This window comes from Apteryx mantelli, chromosome 3 (genome assembly GCF_036417845.1).
Source record: "Apteryx mantelli isolate bAptMan1 chromosome 3, bAptMan1.hap1, whole genome shotgun sequence".
NCBI classification, from domain to species: Eukaryota; Metazoa; Chordata; class Aves; order Apterygiformes; family Apterygidae; genus Apteryx; species Apteryx mantelli.
Genome location: NC_089980.1, coordinates 44,346,750 through 44,363,699, shown reverse-complemented (window position 1 = coordinate 44,363,699; position 16,950 = coordinate 44,346,750). Strand labels below are relative to the sequence as shown.

The 16,950-nt window shown below is 52.3% G+C and overlaps 1 protein-coding gene across 2 annotated transcripts in view; it reads left to right on the top strand.

Annotated features, from left to right (window-relative positions):
• The window catches only part of TMEM63B (transmembrane protein 63B), a 60,357-nt gene that overhangs the window by 40,213 nt on the left and 3,194 nt on the right, over nucleotides 1–16,950 (top strand). The window contains exons 4-23 of one of the 2 annotated variants that reach the window (XM_067293216.1): nucleotides 189–227; nucleotides 4,443–4,533; nucleotides 5,271–5,308; nucleotides 6,120–6,262; nucleotides 6,537–6,588; nucleotides 6,907–7,015; nucleotides 7,576–7,646; nucleotides 8,621–8,701; nucleotides 8,909–9,032; nucleotides 9,491–9,624; nucleotides 9,777–9,914; nucleotides 10,184–10,337; nucleotides 10,685–10,791; nucleotides 12,482–12,568; nucleotides 14,484–14,549; nucleotides 14,718–14,880; nucleotides 15,078–15,183; nucleotides 15,328–15,495; nucleotides 15,702–15,817; nucleotides 16,148–16,228. In XM_067293216.1, the coding sequence (XP_067149317.1) occupies nucleotides 189–227; nucleotides 4,443–4,533; nucleotides 5,271–5,308; nucleotides 6,120–6,262; nucleotides 6,537–6,588; nucleotides 6,907–7,015; nucleotides 7,576–7,646; nucleotides 8,621–8,701; nucleotides 8,909–9,032; nucleotides 9,491–9,624; nucleotides 9,777–9,914; nucleotides 10,184–10,337; nucleotides 10,685–10,791; nucleotides 12,482–12,568; nucleotides 14,484–14,549; nucleotides 14,718–14,880; nucleotides 15,078–15,183; nucleotides 15,328–15,495; nucleotides 15,702–15,817; nucleotides 16,148–16,228 (2,068 nt within the window). The other variant, XM_067293217.1, reaches the window with a different exon arrangement.

Here is a 16,950-nt window from a genome sequence, read left to right as displayed (position 1 = left end):
TACACTGAGCTCTGGAAAGAAGTTTCTCCTTTGGTTTCCCTCTCTGGCCTAACTGTCAGCAAGTTTTTCTTCCTCAGGATGGTGTGGAGCCCTGCTGGGTGCAAGTCCCCTGGGATGGAGGAGACCCCGGCCCCTGCTCACCTGTTCCCATGTTTGTAACATCTCCTTTTCTGTTTCTGTGCCCCCAGGCGCCGACGCTGGCAGACGGAGCGAGAGGAGCGGGAATAGTATGTCATTTTTTCAGGGTCTTGCTTCTCCTCTCTCTCTCTCTCTCTCTCTCTCTCTTTCTTTCTACTTTTCTTTTGCAGTTTTCTCTCTTGCTTCTGAACTAATCTTAACTGGTTGGGAGTTCAGGGCTTGGATTTGTCTCTCCCAATGGATTCATGCTCTTCTCTCCTCTTTCTTTCCCTTTGTGTCAGCCACTTACCACAGCTGGATCTGCCCTGTTTTTCCGCTGGTAGCCCTTAGATGCTCCCTGCCTGTAGCAGTGGTGATGAGCTCCTAGTCCCAGCTGAGATGGAGGGTGCCATGTCACACACCTGCTGTGCCTGCCAATGTCTGGCTCTCCCACTTTGCGATTGAGCAGCTGTAAATAAACCTGGTTGCCTCAGCGCACAGCATGCTCAGGTCACCCAGGCACAAGAGCAGCCCTTCTTTGCCTGCTCCTTCCATCGTGCCAGTGACCCATGAGGGTTGCTCCTAAGCCACCTGCAGGGCAGACGTGTGCACGGAGAGGATCTGGCAGAGAGTTGCAAGGTTTTTTTTTTTTTCCCCTCACCTCTGTGAGGCTGCCAGGAGCAGAGCAAGTGTTGGCCCTTGTCACTTACCACCCACCCCAGGTTGGCAGCATGCCCAGCAAGGCAGTGTCTTTGTCCCTTCTCTCTTCATCACAGATACTTCCACAGAAGCAAACTTCCTGCCTCAGCATGGCTGAGAGCATCATCCAGCACCTTGGTCTGGCATTGCCTGCAGAGCATCCATGGGGACTGCAGCTGGCTGCCAGCTCAGCACTGTCCCAGGCCCTCCCTCCTTACTCTTTCCTCTTTCTTGCTTCTTTATGTCTAAGCAATGACCTTCCCCCCATGCCCTGCCACCTGGCTGGGTGGTGCACGCTGCAGAGATGATGATCAACTAGTGGTGCAGAGCCTGAAATGGTCACTCAAGGCATGTGGAAGGGGGCAGCTGAGGCCGGGGCAGCACACTGCAGTCTCGCTTCTCATTTCTGCCTAACTCTATTGCTTGTAAAGGAGCAGCCTAGCTGCTACTGTCTCTAGAGGATACAGGAATACTCCTATTTCTGTGGCAGCTTCTTGCCCACAAAGCAGAGCCGCTGGGATTGTGAAAACAAAGGTGATGGTAGCTGCGGGTTTGTACAGGACACAGGGGACCCCTTGCTCATGCTTGAATGTTTCACTAGTGGTTGGCCCCCCTTCAAGGGTGTTCTAGCAGTTCTTCAGTGCTAATGCGTAGTTGGGGGAGTAAGGTGGAGGTAGCAGAGCTGTCATGCCCCTGCCCTGAGGTCCAGAACACTGCCTTTCTGGAGGAACACTTCCATCATCCCTGTGATGGTGCTGTTCTCTCTCCAGGGCACCATTCCTTCCTGTTCCCCTTCCTCATCTGGGCTCACTGAAGCTCCCTGCTGACCTCCCAAACCTAGTGGTTGAGCGAGGCTGGTTTTGGTAACTGTAAGCTTTCAATGTCTGTGAAACTCAGAGAGGAAACCTTGGCCTGATCTGTGTTCCTCTAAGGCTGACAGCATCTTCCCATCTTAGCTGTTTCTCTGTGCAGGGGTAAAATGGCATGTGGTGAGTTAGGGACACATGTAAGCAGCCTAGCCCTTGAATGTGCAGCTCTTGGCAGGTGAGGGCATCCTTCTCTGCTGTGTCCATTTGCCTAAGAACTGGCAGGTGCCCTTGTCCTGCCCCTTGCCAGGGCTTGAGGTAGCCATCAGCCCCCTTAATTGGTGACTCAGCCCCCCCCACCCCCATACCCAAGGGCAGTGACTGCAGAGCCCTGTGGAGCTTGCCATTCACATGGCCACCTCTGGCACCACACTGCAGCAAACTCTCTCCACAATCTGCATGGTAACTTGTCACCTCTTGGATTACACCCGAATCCTCTCAGGATTAGGGCCTGGGGCAATGATGCCTCCTCCCACTCGCTTTGTTAGTGCTTTGCTTTAAAAAGCCTCCAACCAGAATGCAGGTGCCCCCTAGGAGCTTCCCCTTAAACATCCTATCCTTGGGATCGTGGGCACCCTCTATCTTCCTAGCACTCCAAGTCCTTCCTAATTATTTTCTTTACGTCCCCCTAATTATTGTCTTTACATCACACTCGGCTAGCACGATCTAATAACGTGGCTCCCTTGTCAGTTATTTCCTCCAGTACTGCTCTGCCCTCAGGTTTCTGGTACTGAGGAACCAAAAGCACATCATGGTGTTGCGCTGGGGTCTCCACAAGGCTGCCGATAGCAGAAATTTACCTTTGCTCCCTGTGCCCAGCTGCAAAGCCTCTGGGATTTTAGAGGGCTGAAGACCCAGGAGCCACTATGAAGCTCGCTCCATCCCTGCAGTGGAGCAGTGTGTTCGCCTGTGCAGTCACAAGGCTGCATGCTGCTGTCTGATTGCTCTCCTATAGTCCCATGGCCTTCAGCTAATCTCCTTTCCCCTCTCTGTCTCGCTTCCAGCTAGGGGCTCAGCAGGTGCTACTCTGCTCTCTAAGGGAGTCATCAGGTCCCATTCTCTTCCCTTTGGCAGGGTCTTGAGGGTCTTTGCTTGTTTTCCTTCACATAGTGTCATCCACCTCATCTCTGGTGTTTGTCTCACAGCTGTCTTGAGCCTCTACTGGTTACAGGGAGACCACGTTTTCATATATTTTCCTTTGCTTCTGTCCTTTAGATCAACCATATCTCTTGCACCTCCAAGATCCCAGCCTGTTGTTGCTATTTTACGAGTGCTATTTAACTTAGGTCTTTGGACTATTTCCATGCCTCCTTTGCCAGCTCGCTTCCACCTCCATTCATAATGAGGGCTATTGTCTGTCTTGGATGTTTCCACTGCAAGTTATTCTAGGTCCCTGCCTGCGTATGGAGTAGAGCAGCCTGGGATATTCACCCCTCTTGCTTCCTGCCTGTCAGCCTGCAGCCATTCACTTGTAGCTGCCTCCCACACTCCTGCTCTACGGATTTCCAGCCAACAGACCCAGGTCAGGCTATGGAGGAAGCTGAGCTGAGCCTGGCTTCAGGGAACAAATACAATACTGGCTCAGCTGTATTTCTCCTTTTCTTGGGTTTCCCCTGCACTGAAGTGCTAAGGGGAGGGAGGACTGGTATAGCAGGAACATGGTCTGCTGGACTCCCACTCCTCCTCTTTCCTAGGGCAAGTGTGGTCTGCAGAGACCGGCTGTCCCAGCTGCCTTCCTGGCAGGCGGGTGCTGCTGCCACGGCCTCTCTGAAGCACTGGGACTGCCGCCTCGTGGCTGCACAGGGGGCCAGCACATCAGAGGGGGACCTCCTTCCTTTCCCTGCATCCTCTTGCTGCAGGGTAAAGCATGCTTCAGGGCAAGAGACTTCTGCTGCCACAGCATATCCTTTGATTGCAATAGGTGGATGCAGATTATCATAAAACAGCTATTGCTCTGTGTGCAGGTGCTTAAAAATATCTGGTCAGTAGTTCCTGCTCTCTCCCCTAGGGAGAGACAGCTGGAGGAGGGATCCCATTTGGGCCAGTAGGCGGTTGCCTGCCTTGGCACCAAAAAGGTCTAGGACAGCACTAGCATCCCTAGTAGGTGATGGGCTGGGGGGCAGCCTCCCAGGTGGGAGTCTTGGCTGGTGCATGTAGCCATGGTTCTTGCTGCTTTGCTCCAGCTTCCCTGTGACTTTGTGGACTGTATTTTCTGCCTCTTGACCTCAGTAATAATTGCTAGCAGAGAGCCTTGCAGGCCTACAGCTCTGGGCTCGTCTCTGCAGTTGCATTACAAAGGGAAAACAGGAGCCCTCATCTGAACACCCACCCCCTGTTGTGGTGACCTTTCCTTCACATCTCCTCTTCTCTTTCCAAACTCTGCGCTAAACAGACCTAATCTCGCCTCTGTGGCAGCCACTGCCAGGCCCCCATCATGGGAGGCTGGTACGTAAAGTAGGTGTCTCTGAGAAAGAGGCAGGAAGGTTGCTGAGGGAGTAGCATCCACGTCCGAGCCCACAAAGGCTGGCAGAGCCTAGTCTCATGTTTGTGAGTGGGCTCTGGATGCCAGTCAGCGCAGTGCCATCTGAGGAGGGGCTCTCTGCTTACTGCTTTACCCTGTTCTTTGAGGCTGTTCTCTTTCCATCTCACCTGGGGCAAACTCACCTGAATTAACCTCTGATCTTCTGGGTGCTCTTGGTTCCTGGCCAAACTGCCTCCTCTCATCTTTTAGTTTTCTCTCACCTCTGCTTGTCATTTTAGCGTGGCCTCTGCTCTACATTCTGACAACCATGACCGCTATGAGCGCCTCACCTCCGTCTCTAGTTCTGTGGACTTCGACCAGCGGGACAATGTGAGTAGCAGCAAGCAGCAGAATCGAACACCTTGCCTTTGAGTGGCTAGGAGCCCACATTTTGTGTGAACTAAGCGCTCTTCAGAGATGGTGCTGTTTCCCTATCCTAGAGCTTTAGGTCCAATACCTCATAGTGTGTGAGCATGGTGTAGAGCTCAAGGAGATGTGGGAAGCACATGACTTCTAGTCAGGTGCTTTAATCAGTAGTTTATACATCCCTGTAGCCTATTGGAGATCCCTTTTAAACTGTAATCTCAGCCTCACAAGCCATAGTCACCAGGAGAAAGGTGCCTGGCTCTTCCTCATGTCTCACTGCAAAATACCACTGCTGCTTTCTTCTCTAAGGTGGGGTTGCAGTTCAGTAGAAAAAGGGGATGCAGTGAATGGGGGGATGAAGTTCCCAGGAGACGTTCCTCCCCCAGGTATCCACTGAGGAGCAAAAGCTTGGTTTCCTCTGCCCAGGAGTTGAGCTACTAGTTGTCAGGGTGCAGCCTGGTGGCGAAGCCCAGCCTGTATCACATCCCATAGGGCAGCATGTTGAGAGAACTCATCTCCTTCAGATCAGCCTGCCTGTGGCCCTATGCTTCTGGGTGATTGCGGTCTGTCCGCTTCTTGTCCTGAGCCAGGGTCTGTGGAGGTGCAAGGAGACCAGCCAGGTCCCCTTAGCCTCTAAAGGAGGGAGCAGGGATAAGGAAGCACAAAGTGATGCAAGATCCTCCTGTCCTCTCTCTGCACAGGGTTTCTGCTCCTGGCTGACAGCCATCTTCAGGATAAAGTAAGTGCTCCAGGACCTGTATGGGGGACCTGCATGGGGAAGAAGAAAAGCAAGTGCAGGGAGTTGTGACATCCAGTGCAGTACAGCTGCATGAAGTCACGGCTCTTGCTGCAGCTCCTTCTCTGAAGAGCTCACAGCCTGTACGGAGAGGACAAGCAAAGATGGGCCTAGTGGCCTACCTCACAGATGAGAAATCCTAGGGCCAAAATTAAGGTCACACAGTAAGTCTGTGACAGATGAGCACCCAGTCCAGGTCTGCTCTGCCTCAGTTGCATCTCTTGATTCTCAAAGCTACTGTCCACTGCTTTGCAGAGATGCTCCTCTGCCTGGGACTCCTTCTAGGAATGCTATTGTCCAAGGAAGGCCCATGGCAGTGAAGGTTAGACTAGAGGATGCAGGGAGACCCCTCCAGACTGATGATGCTCAAGTAGTCTTCTAAGCACTTCTGGCTTCAGAGCACAGTGGGGATAGTGTCAGCAATCCAGTATCTCAGTAGGGGAAGTAAGGCCCACCAGGAAGATGCGTGTTAGGTGTGGTTTGCATGGGTCTGGCTGCCCCTCCCTGGTGGAGTAGGGCAGGGAGCATGGGGGATTGAGCTGCAGTAAATGTTGTGTGGTCAGGTTTCTGCCCGGGCTAGTTTAAGGCAGATGCTGGGATCCCTACCAGGGGCTCTGCCAGAGCTCTGTAGGGCACTGTCCTGGGATTCTGTGAGGTCCAGTGATTCAAACTGTGCAGGCCACCGTGATGTAAGGCTTTTTTCCAGCATTCGGGAACCTGAAGGATTGCCTGATTGCCTTTCTCTCCCCGGCAGGGATGATGAGATCCGGGACAAGTGTGGGGGCGATGCAGTACATTACCTCTCCTTCCAGAGGCACATCATCGGGCTGCTGGTGGCTGTGGGTGTGCTCTCTGTGGGCATCGTGTTACCTGTCAACTTCTCAGGGGACTTGCTAGGTGAGAGCTGAGATCATCTGGCTGGGCTGGGGGAGCTGCTTTCAACACCATGACCCAGACTACCACAGAGAAGTAGTAGGGCAGGATGGAACTAGACAAACCCCAACTCTTATCCCATGTTGTGAGATGGATTGTGCAAAGGGTCATGCTAGGTGATTTGGTTTTTGGGGTGTTTTGCAGGTGAGATTCCTGCCGCACCCCAACCCACTGGGTGCTCTGTGTCACAGCCCCCTGATATAGCTGAACATGCCTGTGTCTGCCTCTTTCTCCCCAGAAAACAACGCCTACAGCTTCGGGAGGACAACTATTGCCAACCTGAATTCTGGGTACGTGTGGGCAGGGATGGGATGGGTATTTGAAGTCCCCAGGGTATATTTTGCAGATGCACACCTGTTGCAGTGCCTCAATTCCTTGAAGGTTGCATTTCTGCCCTTGCCCTGAGGCTGCTGTTCATGCTGTGTATCTGGCTCCTATTTGCAGATCAAGCCCTTGGAAGTTGCTTGCAGGGCATGTGGATGCCATGCCAGTTACGCTGCCCATGGCCCCAGGGCCTTCAGTGGGGCCCCGAGGGACCTGGCCAGCCATACACAGAGTTGTAGTGGCAGCCTTGAGTTGGCCTTTAAGCACAGTCTCTCTTGTGACAGGAATAACCTGCTGTGGCTGCACACGTCTTTTGCCTTCCTGTACCTGCTGCTGACGGTGTACAGCATGCGCCGACACACCTCCAAGATGCGCTACAAAGAGGATGATTTGGTGAGCAGGATCTGGCCACTATCCAAGTCACAGCTTCCCATGCCTTCCTGTCCAATTGGGTGGCCTCAAAGAGGATGCTGAGCACCCTTTTCCCTACAGCAGCTTGAGGCTTGCTCCTTTTGGCTGTTTTTTTGGTTCTGTCTGGTCAGAGCAGGTTGTCTTCCAGAGCAGCAATCCTGACTCCCAGTGGGGAAATCAGAGAGGTCTGTGCTGGGTGAACATCTGTGAACCTCATACCTTCCCCAGGAGTTGCTCCAGCTGCTATGTGGGCTTTGGGCGCTCCCCAGTTGTCTCTGCCTTCCTTATTGCTTAAGGATACCCCCCACCCCTGCACGCGCGCGCGCACACACACACACACATTTCTGTTCAGGCTGCTGCAGTGTAGCCCCACCACCCAGTCAATGTGCTGAATGTCAGGATACAGGATGCCAACAGCTAGCTGCCCTTTCTGATGGCTGACTGAGGCCTGGGCCTTGCTGTTCTGCTGCAGCCTGGTCTTTTGCACCACCCACATCCGCCTGCCCTCTCTTTCTCCTTCCCCCCTGCTCCCCTCATTCCAGGTGAAACGAACTCTTTTCATCAACGGGATCTCAAAGTATGCTGAGCCAGAGAAGATCAAGAAGCATTTTGAGTGAGTCTCCCTGTATGCCTAATTAAAGTCTGTCCTGAAACAGCAATGTTTTTCCTTGGGTAGTGCTACTGTTACCTGAGATGGCAATAATACATTCAGAGCAGAAAACTAGTCAAAATCAGTGAACGCTTTTGTTTTGGGAATCTTACTGTAGTTGTACTGTGGAAGTGTTATCTAAATGTGAAGTGTTTGTACCTTGTAAAGGTTTGTACCTTGGGATCTATCCTATAGCTTGGGAGCTAACTCTTTGCAGAGCCATAGTGGGTCAGCACAGGAATTAGTGGTGATGGTACATCACAAGATGTAGTCAAGTTCAGGGATGAGAAAGGGGGGCAGGAGACAGGCAGTGTCTGTGGGATGTTGTGCTGCTTCTTCTGCCTTGATCATGTGTTTGGCAAAAAGTGTACAACTTTTCTTATTAACCCCCCCCCCACACACACACACACACACAAAAAAAACCCTCTTCCATCAGGACCTCAGTAAACACATTGTCAGGAGCTTGTTTAGAAGCATCCTAGAGAAAGGAGAAATGGTTTGAACCCTTTGGGAGCCCTTTTGCCTCGTTCTGACCCCCAGCCCTGTGACGAGGGCAAAGAGGGGATGTGGGGTTGGAGGGGTGCCTTGCTGCACAACTGTAGTTTTAGTTTAAAGAAAATCCCCACCCCCATGCATTCTGTCCTTTCACTAAACCCTTCTCCCATCTCCTTGGAAATATCATAGACAGCCCCAGTTTCTCCCAGGGCAAAAATCTGAAGAGGCCTCCCATGTCAGAGCCCAGAGGATACAGTGTTTCCTCCACACGCTGCTTCCCATGTAAACGGCAGAGACTGCAGGCAGTTATCCTCTCCCCGGCAAGCTTTTACTGTGCTCCCTGGCACTTGGCCCGAGGCGGGTGGAAGTCCTGGACACATGAGATTTGCTTGAGATATGGCTTTTGGCGCCACCTGTGATAGGCTGGTATTTCCTGTTCACAGGGAGGCCTATGCCAACTGCACTGTTCTGGAGGCTCGTCCCTGCTATGACGTGGCCAGGCTGATGTTCCTTGATGCAGAGAGGTAACTCCTGGGACAGGGAGAGAGGGCAGGCTGTGCAGGCTGGCAGGGGCTGTGGGGCAGGAGTGAGGGGCAGCTGCAGAGATGGGGTTGGGGTGCACCCAAGGTGGGGAGTGAGCCCCTCTCAACAGAGGCTGGTCCCTGAATCTGCTGCCACAGAGACTTTTCTGAGCCACCCTCTTTCCTCCTTTTCCCCCTCTCCTGTTGCAGGAAGAAAGCTGAGCGTGGGAGAATCTACTTCACCAACCTGCAGAGCAAGGAGAACACCCCATCCATGATCAACCCCAAGCCCTGTGGCCACCTGTGCTGCTGTGTCATCAGGGGCTGTGAGGAGGTGTGACATGATCACGAGGTGTTGGGCAGAGGGGCTCGTGGGTTATTGGATGCAGAAAACTGTCCCCATGCTGCCCACATTGACTTCTAGTGCTCTTGGTTCCTGCCAGCCACTGCATGCAGAGGCAGTCCTGAGATAGGAGCATGTTGCAGCCTCCCTGGCTCCCCTTGGCAGCTCAGGCTCTGTTTAAGGAAAATGAGCTCTTTTTTCTCTATCCCTGTTACTGTGGCCCAGGCGGAGTTTGCCCAGCTGCAGTCAGTTTTACTTCACGCCACTGTCCTATTTGCCTCCTTCCTAGCACTCAGATGCAGAGCTAATGAAGCTGCTGCCCTGCAAGCTGGTCTAGGTTGGCTTGGCTGCCCACCTTCTACCTACAGTGCTGTTGTCGTGGCACAAAGGGGTCAGGGGTGTGAGGAGAGTCCCCAACTCTCTGTTGTAATCTCTGTCCTCCTGCCCAGGTGGAGGCCATTGAGTACTACACTAAGCTGGAAGAGAAACTCAAAGACGACTACAAGCGGGAGAAGGAGAAGGTGAATGAGAAGCCTCTGGGGATGGCCTTTGTCACCTTCCACAATGAGACTATTACGGCCATGTGAGTGCAGAGGGGCCTGTCCTTCCCAGGAAGGTGACCTCTCCCAGCTCTCCCCTTAAATCAGAGTAATCCCAGCACCAAGCCACCCCTCCTTGGCTTGTCCCTGCCAGCCCTCTTTGTCAGCATCTCTCCCTCTTTTCCTTCTTCTCCAGAATCCTCAAAGACTTCAATGCTTGCAAGTGCCAGGGCTGTGCATGCCGTGGGGAGCCCCGGGCCTCCTCCTGCAGCGAGTCCCTCCATGTCTCCAATTGGACTGTCAGCTACGCCCCCGACCCACAGAACATCTACTGGTGAGCACCTCTGCAGGGGTCAGCAGGCCCCAGTGATGGGGAAGGGGTGTACCTTCCCTTTGTCCCTCCCCTTCCACTTCTCTGATAACTAAATGGTTTACTGAAGCCCATCCTGGCTGAGTTAGAGGGTCTGGTCTGACATGAAGGGGAGAAGCCTGGGGTTGGCACCCCAAGCTCTATTATGCAGCCTAGACTAGTGTCATGGACAGGAGGCTCTGGACCTGCCATTCTCCCCGTGTGGCCGTTCTGATGCCCTGTCTCTCCCTCAGGGAACACCTCTCCATCCGGGGCTTCATCTGGTGGATCCGCTGCCTGGTTATCAATGTGGTCCTCTTCATCCTCCTCTTCTTCCTCACCACACCTGCTATCATCATCACCACTATGGACAAGTTCAATGTCACCAAGCCTGTGGAGTACCTCAACGTAAGGCCTTAGGAGAGGGACACAGGACAATGAGTAGCAGTGAAATCTCCCCAAGACACAACAGCTACTGCAGGCGAGGGGATAGTGAGAGAGATTGTCAGCATGCCCCAGGTCCAATCAGCCTGACAGCAAGGGAGGGAAGCCCCAGGAGAGGGGCTGCTATGCCCTGCTGTGTGCTCCTCAGCCTCTGGGAGGGGGTGCTGAGCCTGGCCAGGGTGCTGTGGCAGCTGTGGTGCTGGACACTTGGCCGTCAGCAAAGGCACCAGCTTCGTCTCAGGTCATCTCTGACTCACCCGAGAGCTGCTGCATCATGTGTAACGCGCAGTCTGTTCTCTGCCTTGTTGCAGAACCCCATCATCACTCAGTTCTTCCCCACCCTGTTGCTGTGGTGCTTCTCTGCTCTGCTGCCCACCATTGTGTATTACTCTGCCTTCTTTGAAGCACACTGGACCAGGTAAGGACAGCCAGTGCCTGTTCTTAGCCATACCAGCATGCTACCTGGGCACTTGACACTTCTCACAGAAGCAGGGCTCCTGGCTGGCTCCTCTTGCTTGAACTTCTGTCTCACACTCCAAGGCATGGTGTTATGTGGCACCTCTTGGACACCTTGGCATCTGTCACAAGCAATTGTCCTGCCAGTCGTTGGCCATATATCGTTCTGCAGCATGGTTGTTTGAGCTAAGCTTGGTGTAGGTCTGTAAGTAGTGGAAGAAAGCTGGGAGGACTTGAGCCAGTCACTGTGAGAAATGCTAGCAGCAAGTCTTGGCTAAGGTGAGTGTGCAGGTGGGGTATGCCTGTACCCCTGTGTAAGTCATAGCTTTTCCAAGGAAAAATTGCCTTAGCTGCTATGGCTTCTGTCAATAGAGAATGTATTTGAAGTGCAGAGCACTAGTAAATGTATTTGCATGTTTGATGTGAGCTTTCTCTTCTGCTCTGTGTTGCAAAGATTTTGGTTGGGAGGATGCCACCAGCTCTGAGGGCTGCAGGTCAAGAGAGATGAGGACTGATTGCAGAGAGTCCTCCAAAGAGCAAACAAGGGTGATGCAAGGGCTAGGAGAGCCCGTGAGGAAAAGGTGGAGGAACTGGAACTCAAGAACAAACTTCAGACACACCGGAGAGAAAGGGGGAAATACTGATCTGTATCAGTAGTGGGCAGTGTGAGACTGGAGTTTGACACTGGGAAGAGCTTTCTGATTGGAAGGTTGGTGGAAGCCTAGAACAGACTGCTTGGGATGGATGTGGGCTGTGCACAGGGAAGTTTGTCTGAGGAGTTTGGGCAGACTGTTGGGAATGGGAGAGCTGAATCTCTCCTGGAATAGATCACCCTTATAGGTACCTTCTGGATGAACCATCTCCAGTATTTGTCTATACACATTTATGCATAAGGCATACTTAGACAGGCCTTCCCAGGCTGTGGGGTGGGATGCAACTGAAGGCTCATAGGCAGCTCTGCCCTTCTTCAGGCTTCCTACATCCCTGGTCCCACCAAATGATATAATATAGGCCTTTTTCTGCTGGCATCTCTGACAGCTGCAAATTACTGAATGAAGCCAGCTTCTTCTCAACACATCGTCCACTCCTTCCCTGGCTCTACCAAATGCTTTACCCTGTCCCTTCATCTTTCTCTCTCACTGTTGCCTCTAGGCCCTCTCATTTGTCCATTTCCCCCCTCCCTGGGAAGGGAAGGCTCTTCCTGACTCTGCTTTCTCCCTCCTTCTATCCCACCTGTCTGCCTGGTGCTCCCCTTCCTCTTCTCTCTGTTGTAGCCCAATATACTTAAGGTTTTCACATCTACTTTGTTGCCTGGGCCCAGCCTGAGAAGAGTAAGTTTTACCAGCCCAGCTGAGGCTGGACTGGAGCTCACTCTCCCCACACCACAACGCTCTCCCAGGGACCTCCCTCTTCCCCAGCTTGTTCCCTCTTTGCTTCTGCTGTATCTCTTGTCACCCCTTCCACGATAAACTTTTCCTCCCTCTGTGGTCAGGCAGGGCATGCGCACTGGGTGGCCTGTGCTTGCTCCCCCACCTCTGCTGCACTTGGTGTGCCTGGGGGCACGTCTCTTTGCCTTAACTCCTGGTGATGGGGACACTGCTCCTGGGGGTAATGTGACACTGAAAGGTTAACGGCCTCCTCTCTGCCCTCAGGTCTGGAGAGAACAGGACAACCATGCACAAGTGTTACACCTTCCTCATCTTCATGGTCTTGCTGCTGCCTTCACTGGGCCTGAGCAGGTGGGTGTTGAGGGAAGGCAAAGCAAGTGCAGAGAGCTGGAGCATGGGGAGGGCTGAGATGCACCTCTGGTTGTTTTCCTGCAGTACTTCCTTTCCCTGCTTTGTGAGCGCTGGCCACTGTCCCCTTGGGGAGGCGACATTTAATTCTGGTTGGTGGACCAGGCCAGATCACACTCAGTTGGGTCCTAAGGAATTTCTTGAATCATGAGTAGTAACTATTTGCATATAGGTCAGATAAGGCCATCACTACACATCCTGTAGCTCTATTCACGTGTGTCTTGGTGTTACTATAATAATGCCCAAAAAATTGGCCTGGTCAATGGATGCATGTGAAAGGTCTGTTTGAGGTCTGCTGGTGGAGGAGATGTTCCCCACCTCTGTGCTGAATGTGCACTCAGAATTTTGCGCAGAACTAGTGAATTTTCCATTTGAGACAGAATTGAGTAGGTTGTACTACTTGGGAGGATGGAATCATGTAGGGTGAAGAAATGCTGATCCTCCTGGATCTGAGCCTCAGATTTTCCTGCCGGACCTATACATATATGTTGACAAACAGTGTTGCATCAGCTGCCAGCCATCAGCATGGGCTCTCAGCACTGAACAGTGGCAAAGTGGAGAACAGCATGATGAAGAGAAAAGGAAAACTGGCTGGGGGTACTCACTGTGATAGGGAATTACATAGGCATCATGGTGCAGGGGATCTACGTCCCCTAAACTGAGGCGAGGATACAGTCCCTCAGTGACTAAATCAGGCAGTTCCTGAGAAGAAACAAGACTTCTGATAGAGACAGAAAAATAATCCTCCATCCCAGTGGATGACTGCAACAACGTTTCCCAGAAAGATTTAAAATGTCTTGTCGATATAATGTTATAATCTAGGCAGGTGAATGCTCCGAGGGTTTGCATTCTAGCTGGGTACCATGTCTTTAAACAAATCAGACTTCCTTGTGAGCACAGAATCATGCTGCTGTTGCATTTGGAGATCTGTACTCCACCCTAAAGGTGTCAGAGGACTACACAGTTTTATATCCAAGATCCAGAATCAAGGGAAATAGGATTTGCTTCTCCCAGAAGTTTTTTAATCTCTGTGCTTGAGGGTACCTTGTACTAGTTTCTCCTGTAGAGTCAGTCACCTGTTGTTCCTTGCATGGATGTTTCGCCCAAACAGTGGGGAGAGGAAAATATTTTACTGACAGGATCAGGGCAAAGAGAGAAAAATGCACATGAGAATGGGAAACCTAACATCCTTTTTTTGGGTTGTGTCCTGTTTTTCCCAGTGTCCTGCTTACCCAATTGCCAGTGGCATGTCCCAAGAGAGAACAATAAGGGCTATGGTCAGAGATTTAGAGCACCTTCCATTTATTTGCATGTGTATGTCTGTATGATATCACTGCTTCATATTTCATATTGAATTATTGATTTATTTTAATTATGTCATTTAAAAGAAACAATAACCATCACTTCACTCAAACTTTTTTGCTAAAGCAAGAAAAAACTGCTTCCTATCTATTAAAGCTCCTCTGCAAAGTAGTAGTGTAAAACAAAACACCTTCCCTGCTGCATACTTGGGAACAGGAGAGAGCAAAAGTGAGAACTGGTATACTGTCCCCTGCAGCATGGATCTCACAGGATGGGATTTTTGCCAGTAGGATTTCCATACACTAAAGACTTTGCCCTTTACAAACACTAGAGAGAGGAAAACCGCAGCTGGTGGGCCCTGTGAGATGTTGCACTGCCCTGAATGTATGTCTGGCTACACAGACTTGCCTGTTAGCGCAGTAGCTGGTTCTGGAGAGCGGCCAGGGCCCAGGGGCATATACACATGTGGTCCTTGTCTACAACCCTCTCTACACTCACACTGAACTCTTTTTCAATTTTTTTTCTCTTTTCTTCCCCTCCTGCTGTTCCCCCACAGCTTGGATGTGTTTTTCCGCTGGTTATTTGACAAGAAGTTCCTGGCTGAAGCCGCAGTACGATTTGAGTAAGTGGAGCAGGAGAGAAGGCTCTCTGTTATAACGGGGAATCCTTGCTGACATCCAAAGGTCCCCATGGCCTTGCCCCATGCAGCTGGGGCTCCTGGCTCATCCCCTATACAGCCTTCTGGTAGAGGGAACACCTCCTGCAGCCTTTTCTTACTCTCCCTCCTCAGGTGTGTGTTTCTGCCAGATAATGGGGCCTTTTTCGTGAACTACGTCATCGCCTCTGCCTTCATTGGGAATGCCATGGACCTGCTGCGCATCCCTGGCTTGCTCATGTACATGATACGCCTCTGCCTGGCCCGTTCAGCCGCTGAGCGGCGAAACGTCAAGCGAGTATGTAGTGGGGCTGGGGGGGACGGGATTATGGCTTCTACCTGGGGCTGAAAGTGCTGTGTTGGGGCACCCGCGCTCCTTGGCCTGCCAAATCCTGCGTATATAATGTGGGTGTAATGTGCAGACAGAGGGGTGTCATGTAGCCCCCTTGCTTGGCTTCTGGGGCTGCGCTGACAGGCCTCTGCTCTCTCCTGCAGCATCAGGCCTATGAGTTTCAGTTTGGGGCCGCTTATGCCTGGATGATGTGTGTCTTCACTGTGGTCATGACGTATAGCATCACCTGTCCCATCATTGTCCCCTTCGGTAAGCAGTGCCCCTCCACCTCCCTGCACTGGAGGCCAGAGGGAGAGCTCTGGAGGGTGGCAGGATGGGGTGGGGGAAGATACTACTTGTAGGTTAGAGGCATTGGGAAAGAGTTTGATTCCCCTCTCTGCTGATATCTCTCAGGGCTCATGTACATGCTACTTAAGCACTTAGTGGACCGGTACAACCTGTATTATGCCTACCTGCCTGCCAAGCTGGACAAGAAGATCCATTCGGGGGCCGTGAACCAGGTTGTGGCAGCCCCCATCCTCTGCCTCTTCTGGCTTCTCTTCTTCTCCACCATGCGCACAGGTAAATGCCAGGGTGGGAAGCTTGCCCCTGCCAGAGTGCCTTGCTTTTGGCCTCCTTCAACGCCCAGTTACAGACCAACTTTGCTGGCCTGGCACAGCCCCGTCGAGCCATGCTCCCGGCAGTCTCCTGGGCATGGAGCACAGCCAGAGCTGCTGTGACTTCTTTTTTTTTATTTTTTCTTTTTCTTTTGTTTTGTCTTGCCCCAGGGTTCCTGGCCCCCACTTCCATGTTCACCTTTGTGGTCCTTGTGATCACCATTGTGATCTGCCTGTGTCACGTCTGCTTCGGGCACTTCAAATACCTCAGCGCTCACAACTACAAGGTGAGGCTCTGTGCTGTGTGGGGGAGTGTGGGGCTCTTCCTGTGGGAGCACAGCTCAACAGTCAGACAGCAGAAGCTTTGGGGGCCCCTGGCCAGCCTTGGCATGTGAGCTTCATCCCCAGCAGAGCCTTTGAACTCCAGGTTCCCTAAGGGGAAAGTTCCCAAAGCAGCCCAGAGCTCGACTGTGTCTGTGCCATGGGACGCTGCTCCCATACTCTACAGAGAGCTCTAGCGTAGCCCTTACTGGAGTGTGGCTCCTGCTGCAAGTTTGGGGGCAGTGAGACAGCAAATGTGTTGCCCTGGCATTCTCTTGATTTCTCCTTTACCACAGATTGACCACACAGAGGTGGATGCCATAGAAAACAGGCAGAATGGGAGACCTGCCACCAACCTGCCAGCTCCCAAATCCGCAGTGAGTCATTGTTCCCACCTCCATGCCCTGGCACACTTCTTACCCAGGTTTAGGAAGGGGAGGTACCCCTGTACATTTCCTTCTTGTCCGAGTGCCTCACTCCTGGCCTTTCTCAGGCAGCACCCAGAGCCTCCTGATGAGGGTGGGAGGCAAGTGCTGGGCCCTGTGCCACTCACCTGAGCTGGGTGATGAATTTTAATCTTCCCTCTGCCTGTCCCACACCCTTTTCCTCCACTCCCCAGATGCTGTGTGATCACTTTTTGCCTCTCTCAGCCAGCACAGTAAATCTAGACTGGCTACATCTCCCTTCTTGTTCTACATCTCTGAGCCTTTGTCCATCAGGGCACCCACAGGGCTGGCCCTCAGGCCAACGCAAAGGGGTCTCCATAGGCGTATTGAAAGCAAAGAAAATGCTTTTTCTGCTCAAAGCCTTGGGGGACTCCCCTCTGTCTAGTTCTGAGATCCCAGGTTCAGTCTTCTGAACTTCTCCTTGGCTCGCTGGCTCTATTCCAGCTACTTCCTTCCACAATGAGATTCTTTTTTTTAAGCTGTGGCTGAGGTCTATATAGAGACAGAGGGGTGCTTGGGGAGCTGCCAGACTCCTCGATGCTGCCCACCTTCTTTCCTCATCTGAGCCTGCAGGGGGAGATCTCCTGGCTGGGCACTGCCCCACCGTGGTAGGCTGCAGCTGCACCCTTCTCTTCCTTCAACTGTTAGGCCTC